This window comes from Molothrus aeneus, chromosome Z (assembly GCF_037042795.1).
Source record: "Molothrus aeneus isolate 106 chromosome Z, BPBGC_Maene_1.0, whole genome shotgun sequence".
NCBI classification, from domain to species: Eukaryota; Metazoa; Chordata; class Aves; order Passeriformes; family Icteridae; genus Molothrus; species Molothrus aeneus.
In genome coordinates, this window is record NC_089680.1 from 29,079,723 (window position 1) to 29,089,579 (window position 9,857).

The following is a 9,857-nucleotide window of genomic DNA, read 5'->3' on the forward strand; positions in this document are numbered from 1 at the left end:
AAATATCTGCAGTACAAATACAAGAGACCTCAGCTTCCCTGATGACAGCTTTTGCCTAATCTCAGTTGCAAGTTACAAGTCAGGGAAGCAAAACCTAGACTTGGAAAAAGAGGTTCCCCTTGACTGCAGCTGCTGGAGCTGGACATTTTAACCCCGGCTGAGAACTAATCAGCTCTCTATCTTCAGAATGTTATTTGCCCAGTATAAATGACATAAACCAAGATCATCATCTTAGTTTATTTTTCTAGAGTCCTTAGCATGCTACATTAACCTGACAATGCTTAATCTGGTGTTCATTTCACAATACACTTCATGCAATTCACAGCTGTAATTGGTTTTACACTGACATTACACATTTCGACCTAGCCATGGGAAAAGAATAACTCTTAATAATATTTCTCTGAAAAGTGTCCAAGCTCAAACGGCACAGAAGCAGCTCACATTAGTTGCATGTGTGTATTTCCTTCTTCTGCCTTTTCTTTCACTGCAAGGATGATCACTGGCATAAGACTATAAGGTCCTTGTTTTAGTCCATTTGCAATTGAAATATGTTTGCTTGATTTCTTATGTCCTGAGGAGTTCTCAATTATAAAACAGCATTCAAGTATTCTAGTTTAACATCCCCATTTTTCTGAGTTAAGAAACAAAGTAGACCTTGGGCTTCTGTTTCCATTATGAGTCTTCTAGAGTCCCATAACTGGTAGCCATAAAGTCTTCCTTTGCAACACACACTCAGCACTAAAGCCAGAGTATTGCTATTTGGCATTATCCAGTGAAGTGCAAGAAATTAAATAAGTTATGTCTTTATTGCTATAGTACAATACCAAGCAACTTTTTAATACAATTGCAAGAGTTTTGTAGAGCACATGTCCCTCCTCTTAGGGGCCAGTAGTTCAGCTGCACTGTGAGTATCGCTTAGCTGTCACATGTCAAACGTCAGTCTAAGAAGATGTGTTGAGTATTCTTGAGTCTGAAGAATCAGACCTGTCCTCATATTCATCTTCTGTGTAAATTGGTTGCTTAGACACAATTGGGCATCCATCATCAGGAATTGAAATCCTAGGATCTTCTGACGAGCGGGAAGGAAGGACAGGCGAGCTTCGGAAAACAGTGGCTGAGTTGCCAGAGAAAGGACTGACATACTGGGATCGCAGCTGGTACTGCTGCTGCAATGTCATGGTGTTCCACAGGGTGACATCGTTGGGCAGGAATGGGCTGGACTGGTTTCTTGCCAAAGTGTTCCTCAGCATCAGCGGGTAGCGTGGTGGCTGAGGGAAGGGGTGCTGCAAAGGTACGGCTAGAGGATTTGGCACAACATTACTGGAATCAGCAGAGAACCTCAGAGTGTCGGGAACCCTAAATGCTGAGCCCACAGACCACTTGGAAGATGAAATAGGATAAGAACTCAGTGTGTGTTCAAAAATATGGCCATTGGAAGGCAAAACAAGACCATCCGATTCTGCAGAAGTTCTCTCTCCACTGGCCACTGAAGACCGGCTGGACAGGAGAACCTCTACAGCACTCACCAGGTCACCACCACACCCCTTCAGGATCAACTCTAGCACAGCTGGCTTTTGGTTAGGGAAAATCTTTTTCAAGACTTCAAGTGGGGGTCTGTTTGCTTTCAAACTGAATGGTAAAGAAACTGTCCCAGAAGGACCTTCTATCAGGAGGTGGTTCTGCTCTGGGTGGTACTTGGGGCTGTCTGGACGGTTCTCTGCGCTCCCACCATTTTTCTGAACTGCAAAACCAACCTCATCCACTGAAACAATTTCAGGGCTTTCAGGGTTGAAACAACTTTTGGCTTTAGTCATGTCTGGGGAACTCCTTTGGTCTGTGTCTTTGTCACTGTAGGTCTCGGCATTGTCTGCTCCACTTGCATCACCCAGCCGCTCCTCATTCACGTCTGCAAAGAGAAGTCAGAGAAGTTAACAGAAAACTGAGGCCAAAAGCTTTAACAGAGATTTGAGGATGCTGTCTTCTTAAACTGAATGGACTAGGACTCTAAGGGGGAAAAAGTGCTTTTTTTCTCAGAGACCCTGCAAAAATTAAGGTATCTTTGCAACATGTCATGAGAATAAATCTGGAAAATGATAATGTGATCTGATCTAGACATACTCTGTCTCATTCTCCCATGTGCAAGCAAAGAATGTGATCATTTTTCTGCTGCATCAAAAGTGCTAAATCTCACTGGTTCCAAGGCAGTAACACACCACCCAACTGCAAGATTTCTCAGAGGAACTTCAGCACTTTCACATCATAATTCCTCACTAGTACCATCTCATTGTCTGTGAGCTGAAGAGGGCACTTAGGAAATGAAAATTCCCCTGTAGCTCCAACAGCATTGACAGAACCACTCCATTATGACTACAGTCCGAAGGTTTTAAAAGTCTTCAAATAAATAAATAAATATATTCCAGTTCTGAAGAAACTGGTCTCTCCCACAGAAATCAGTTCCTCCCACAGCAAGAATTGCAACTTCTAAACCATTAAGTATGTCTGATGCCTTGTTCCATCCAGGCAGATATTCTAGAAAATTCTGGCTTGGAGAAGACATCTGGAAGACATTTGGTTCAACATCCTCCTCAAACTGGGAGCAGCCTTAGACAAAGAGCAGGTTGCTCATGTGGCTGCTTAGCTGAGTTTTAAATAATTCCAAGGAGTAGGAATTATTCCTCACAACCTCTCTAGGCAATTGTTCCAGGTATCTTGCTTTCTGTGTACTAAACTAAGAAGGATGAGAGCTGAAAACAAGCCCATTGACCATGCTGTCTCCAGATCGACACTCAAAACTCTTTGGTAATGCCTGACCAGAGTATGGAACCCTTTGAAATAAGACTGCTTGTCAGCAAGCAGAAGGAACGGATGCTTGCTCATGCAAAAGAGGATCAAGGTATTTGCTTGAGATTGTACATTGTTATTTCCCAAGAACACAGTTCTGCTGGCTTTCCTCATTGAGCACGATGTTTACATTCTTGGGAAGCATCAATACATGGGGAGAGGATTGTTGTCTAAGCTGTGGCTGACAGTCTACTTTAACCACACAGGGAAGTGCTTTTGAATGCACAAATGAGGACTATCCACAAAAAACAATACAGCTATTTTTCCAAGCCCCTGACAAATACCCCAGCTAGATAAAGTTACTGTAAGAAGCAAGCAAAGGTTCCTAAAATGTTCTGATGATCCCACCTGCCCAACTGAGATGGAACCAGTTAGAGGTGTGCAAGCACCTGAGCCTCACTGCTCACCATCTCCGACATTCCTCTCACTGCAGGAGCAGGCAGGGCATCTTCTCATCAGTTAGTGGGCTTAAGTTTAACATTTAACAGATCAGCATGAAAAAAAGACTATTAATGGAATTTATCCAATAGAGAGAAAGAAGTCAGGGTGTGAACCAGCCTAAGCTGAGCAAGAAGCCACTATGCTCACCACAGTGGGGGTTATAAATAAAGAAGAGATCCTGGCAGAGCACAGCCTGACACTGTGTGAGCATGGCAAAGGAAGATTCTCCTCATGAGGATGGCTGTACCTGGCAGAAACGATGGGCCATCCTAAGAGATTTGGGATGCTGCTAATTTGGGCTGTGGAAGATAAGTGTGTAGCCGAGGAGTACAGATGCTCTTACAAAAACCTCACTCCTTTCAGCAGGATAACCCATTTTGGGAACTGTTTTTTACACTGGTTATGCTGCCTGTTGAGTGCAAACAGGGAAGCAGTAACTCTGCATGTTCTATATCAGTGAGGAGGCCATGTACATTTCCTCTTTCTCATATGTTCAGCGCATCAATCAGCATTAGCAGCCAAAGCAGAATGCAGGAATTGCTTGCCGATAGCAAACTGGCACGTGCATCCATCTGAGGAGGTGCTAAGATACTGGCATAGCTCATCCTTTATTGAGAAAATAGTGTGAGACTCACACTACCTTTCCCTTCTAATCCCTTCACTATGCATTTATTTACAAATCTTGGTGAATATTTATATGTTCAAGGCTTAGTGGGCAGTCTGAGGACATTAAAATACCTTGTCCCTATCTTGACAGAGTTAGAGAGGCTGTTTAAGGCAGATGATAGCCCTAATTTTCACATAAATAAATTGTACTGTGGTGACTAATATTACCAAATGGACTGAAAGCAAGGAGAACAAATTTCAGAATTACCTCATGCTCACATTTACAGTGTACCTTTACGGGATGAGAACAAGTACCACTGTGGAGAAAATATATGTTTATTTTAAAAAAAACAACCAACAAAAAAACAAACACCCTCAGATCAGGTGAGATACCTCAAATATATTCCCCGATCCTTACAAAATGTTATTTTCAGGATATTTCAGATTAATTTTCTGTACCCTTAAACATATCCTTGTGAGGCTTGCCTAAAAAATTTTCATCAAATTCTGAAAACTCATCCCACTGAATTTTGTTTGCCTCTTTACCATCAGTAGACCACGCAGATGCTGGCTCTGAGCTTTAGCACAGGGGCAGTCTCCTCATACAGCACAGGTCACAGTGGCGCATCTCACTGGGCTGTTTTACTCCCGGGGACAGACCCGGAAAACGAGATTTCGTTGATTTTAAATCAAAGTGGTGCTATTGACACACAGGGGATTACCCTGTGCTGGCTACCACTGAGCGTGGAGGCTGCTGTGTTTCCCCCTCTGTCTTTTTGAGAGCATTTCTGGCTGCCGGTGTCAGTCAGGCAGCTCCATGCCCGGGCTGGGCAGTGCGCGGGTGTCACCCGGGGCCCGAGGCTGTCGCACGGCAGCTGGCTGCTCACCTGGCCGGCCCTGGGGCTTCCCTCGCTGTAGGCTGTGCTTTAACTGCTTTAAACACCCCCTTCCCGCTACGCTGAAGGCTCGGGGAGGATCAGGCGTACTCCGGGGACTGTCCCCAACCCTTCATGGGAACCACCACCACCGGGATTTTCGTTTGTTTAAAATTGGCACAAAAATAGGCATCGTCAAATAAACAAAAAATTGTGAAGATGCAAAATAGTCATCGTCAAATAAACAAAAAATTGTGAAGATACATTGTAAATATCCCTATGTGAACACTGAATTTTAGGAATATTATATGCATGTATTAATTACAAATGCTTGTATTTTCAGGTATAAAAATAATTTTGTATTTAGAACATACAGCCTACTGATTCTCTACCAAAGCTTTTTTCCTTTTCATAATTCATAACTTTTACATGAGAATATTCTCGGTTTCAAGAAAGAAATCTCGTCCTCAGATATTTTTTACGTTTTGGGGGTTTGGTTGTTATATTTTGTCCTGTGTGAGCTCTGAGGATTTTTACTGTATTTCTGGTGGTGGTGGTGTTTGTTTGGTTTGCTTTTTTTTTTTGGGGGGGGGGGCAGGGGGAGGGGCGGCAGTGTTTGTTTTGTCTTTCTGTTGGTTTTTGGTTTTGGGAGGGTTGTTTCTTTGTGTGGCTCTGGGGTTGGATTTTTATGTTTTGTTTTTTAGGAGGAGGTTATTTTGTTGTGCGTCCGTGTGTGTGTGTGTGTGTGTGTGTGTGTGTGTGTGTGTGTGTTTTGAGGCTTTTTTCCCCCCCAACACCTTCTATTTCAAATTTCCTGCATTTAAGTATCCAGTTTGTGATTCCTGGGAAAACTAAGGAAACTATTTTCCTACTGATATAAAAGATGGGGAGTACTCATCAAATAATACACATGCAGGGAGAGATACCAGCCCGGATCAGAGATGCAGGGCAAATACAGATACGCATGAAACAGAACTGGGAGAACCGTAAATGCATTTACAGTAAAATACAATACATATTCAGCACAATATTTACCCCAATTCTTCTTGACTATCTATACATTAATAATCATGGGTCAAATGTAAAGGGGCCAAATACAAGTAAAATAGATGAGAGGGAAAAGCTGTTTAAGTTAATTACTTATCTGGAAAACTTGTTCTAATATTTTGAAACCAAATTTGCTTCTTCAATATCCCACTGCTGAGTCCCTGTTAAAACAGTTTGTTCTTCGATTTTTAGGGCAGTTATTTTCTCAACAGATTTTCTTGTATCTTGAAAGTACCTGCTCTTTTCCTTAGTCATATTATTAGGACATGCTGATACAGAACTAGCGTAACTGCACATAAAGCTAAGGCTATGTTTTTGGTGGGGGTTTTTTCGTTTTCTTTGGGTTTGTTTTTTTTACTCTTGCTGTCTGTTTGGAAAGTGGGGTGCTTGTTAGCTTGATTTTGTTGTTGGGGCTTTGTTTACGTTTTGGTTTTAATTACTTTCACTTCAGACTTTCTTCCCTATATTCGAAGATCTAAATACTATGTAGGAGACTAATCGCTGTTCTCAAATTAACACAGAGACAGATGCACTGCATTTAGAAGCTGGCTCTGAAAGTATCAGGCTTGGTAACTACTACTAAGACAAATATAACATGCACTCCTGTGGGCAAGAAAAGTTCATGTGCATGGTATCAGAAGGAGGAATCATTCCAGGTTAGCAGAGGCAGATGCAACAAGGGTAATTTCAGAACTTCACAACTGTCCCACTGAAATGGCCAATTGTAGCAGGAACAGAAGCTGATGGATCTGATTTTACCATATATCGGGAAATATCCCTTCGGCAGTGAAAAAACTTTTCACGAGAATAACGTCCTCGGGGAGGAAGGGGTTGTGTGTGTGTTTTAGAAACCGGGTGGACAGGAGGTTTTTCCTCTGTTTTTACGGCGATTTTAATACAGTTAATGGAAAGAGAGGAAAGAGAAAAGCCTGCCTCTCAGAGAACACAGGATAATTGGGAATAAGCAAGTCATGTGGTTAAACAGTGTCTGGTGGAAGGTGGCAGCAGGAACCTCTAAGGAGACCGTCTTCCACTTTGCTCTCATGCATTTCCATGTTCATAAAAAGTGGGGGGAAAAAACCGTCTGTGACAATCAGGGACCGGGGACATGCAGGTGAGGTCTGAGTGACCAGAAAGGCTCCCCAGTGGTCCCGGGGTGCCCCGGTCCCCCCAGCCTGGCCTCACTGCGGGTGGGGACGGGGACAGGCGCAGCGCCGAGGGCCTCGATTTATGGAGATCTCCGTTATGTCCTGCAGTTTGTTTGTTTGTTTTTTCGCTCCGTAAAGCTATTATCAAAAAGTGCTGACTGGCTGGCAAGGAAGGATTTCTCATCAATACACTTTGATTGTATTTTGCAAACAAAATGCCTGTTGCTTGGTAACATTTCACTTGAGCCTGACCTTCCCCAAAAGTTATTGCTATCAGATTCGATTTACACTCTCCTCCCGTGATTACTGTAATCTTTTAAACCGGGAAGTTCATACATCAGGGTGAAGGAAAGTTGAGCGTGCAAGTTAATATCGCTCCTATCCGGCAGATTTATATCGTGCTGGCGGATGGGAACTTTCATTTTCTCGAAGAAGCAAGGCAGGTTTTTCCCCTCCTCTCCCACCTCGGCCTTATGCCCCGCCACCTCCGCGCAGGGAGGGGGCCCCGGCCAGGCGCCGCCGCCTGTGCGGAGAGCGTCCGCGCCGGCGGGAGGCTAGGACCAGTGGGAAATTTGGGGAGAGACCCCCATGCCCGGCCCTGGGGCGATATGTGGGGGAGGGGGCTGCCGGAGGGCAGGCAGGTGGTACCAAGGGCCGGAAAATGGGAAGCGGGTCCCAAACCACCGGCATCCTCGCCAGAGCGTCGGACTCAGCCGTACCGCCGCCTCGGGCCCGGTGTGCGTCCGCTGCGGTGCTGGAGGAGCAGAGCCCCATGCTGGGGCCCTGGTGGACGCCTCCGTGTCCGGACTGGTCCCACAGCGCACACGGGCCCGCGCGGCGGCAGCACCGGGCTCGCCACTCTCGTCCCGGAGCACCGCGTAAAATTTTGTCACAACTTGTCAGCGGAGCGCCCTGGGCTGGCAGCGGCCTGCCTGCCGAACATCCCTATCGTGAAAGACTGTCAGCTCCCGCTCAGACAACGGACGGAACGCGACTGCGGCTCCGGAGTGTTAGTTTTGCCTCCGGCAAGGTGCATTACCGACAGGTCGCGCTCACAAGGTGCCCATTGCAGGCGGCACTTTCGGCACCCCCGACCTCTCTCTCACAAGACGCCCCGGACGCGACCCGCAGGGACAGGCCTGCGCAGGAGGGCGGGGTTGCCCCGCTCATCCCCTGCCAACACTCCCCTTTCCCCGGTCGTCATAGCTTCGCAGAAGCCTCCCTGCTCCTGGCGCCGCTTTTGGTCTGAGGCTCTCTGTGCAGGTCTTGTCCCGGACGAGGTCCCGCAGCCCCATGCCCGGGGTGCGGGGAGCCGGACAGCGACTCCGGGAGAGAGACCGGGAGAAGCAGAAAGACATGCTGCTGTGATCCACGCGGGATGCGGCCCCTTCCCGGCGGACCTGAGGAACGGGCCCAGAAGCAGCACGTCGGGGAGCTGGTCGGCAGCCGCGACCTTTGCGGGTTCCCTCTACTTGTCTCGGTGGACGCGATTCTGGCTGAGGAGTGGGCCGGTCACTTTGCGGCTCCATGCTTTTTAAAAGCGATAAAGTGTACCCGACTGAATTCCTCTCCGTTCCCTTCCCACGGAGCCCGCTGGGTGAAAGGGAAAGCTTTTTACTCGTTCCGGCCCCGTCCCCCAGAACTGACAGCCGGGATCCCAGCCCTCCCTTTCCCTCCTGCCCCGGTACCGCCGTGCCCGGCCCGGCCTCACCTGCCTTGGGGAGCGGCCCCGGGAGCGCGGGGGGCGGCTCGGCGGCCCAGCGAAGGGCGGCGGCGGCGGCCAGCTCGGCGGGGGTCCGCGGCGGCGCGGCGCAGGGCGACGGCCCCGGCGGCGGCGTGGGGGGCTCGGTGCTGCCCGGCGGCCCGGGGAGGGAGCGCAGGGAGTCCGGGAGGAGGCTCTCCAGGCTTTCGTTGGCCTGCTGCCGGCGGAGCGCCACCTGCGCGGCCATCACCCGCTGCCTCTCGATGATGAGGATGCACTTCTCGCAGGTGCAGTCCTTGAAGCGGCAATAGCGCTTGTGGCCCTTCAGCCAGGACAGCACGCCGTGGTTGCGGCACCGGGCGCACTTCGGCGTCCGCTGCAGCGGAGCCCGCGGTGGCTGCGACACCGGGCCGCCCATGTAGAGGTACGGGGAGCCATAGCCGTTCATGCCCGCGGGAGGAGCCCGGCCGGCTCCGGGGTGGAGAAGGCCTCAGCGAGGGCGGGCGGAGGCCGGGGCGATGGAGGCGGGTGGCTCTGCCCGCGGGCTCTGCGGGGGGCGCGGCTCAACCCCAGGCCGGCGGGGAGAGGCACCGCCCGCCGCGGTGGCACCGGCGGGCAGAGCGCGGCCGCCGGCCGGAGCGACACTGCCGCTGCCCGCGCCGCCCCGCTGAGCCCAGAGCCCCTCAGACCGCCCCCGCCCCCCGCCCGCCCCCCCGCCAGCCTCCTTCCCCGGCGCCGACTGGGGAATGGAGGGAGAGAAAGATAGAGGAAGAGAGGGAGAGAGGGAGGGAGGGAGGAAGGGAGGGAAGCGGCGGCGGGGGGGATCTCTGCCCCGCCGTCGGGGCGGCGGCGATGCCCGTGCCGTGCAGAAGGGGTTCGTCCCTGAGCGGACCGGATCCCCGGCTGCTGCCACCCACGCCCTGCCCCCGCACGGCTCACGCCCCGAAGGCACCCGGGGCTGAGAGATGAGCGGGCTCTAGGAGGTTTCTCCGGGCTCTGTGTCGGCCCCGCCTCGAAAGCCCGCTGGGTTCGGCGGCACGGTGTATGGCTGCTGCCGCCTGTGGCCCGGCGGCGAGAGGTAGTGGCGGGGGGTCGAGATCAAAGTTCTGCCAAAGTTTTGCCAAAGTTTTGCAGCCGCAAAGAGGTGCTCGGAGCAGGAGCTGTCCGGGACCAGGAGCTGCCCACAACAGCTGGGCG

General features: G+C 49.9%; 1 protein-coding gene across 1 annotated transcript; it reads right to left on the reverse strand.

The window, feature by feature from the left end:
* Positions 1 to 941: 941 nt before the first annotated feature.
* Positions 942 to 9,108, reverse strand: DMRT3 (doublesex and mab-3 related transcription factor 3). Its single transcript, XM_066569692.1, has 2 exons — positions 8,670 to 9,108; positions 942 to 1,906 (listed from the first exon to the last, which is right to left on the reverse strand). Exons 1-2 carry the CDS (start codon positions 9,106 to 9,108, stop codon positions 942 to 944), a joined length of 1,404 nt encoding a protein of 467 aa, XP_066425789.1.
* Positions 9,109 to 9,857: the final 749 nt, after the last annotated feature.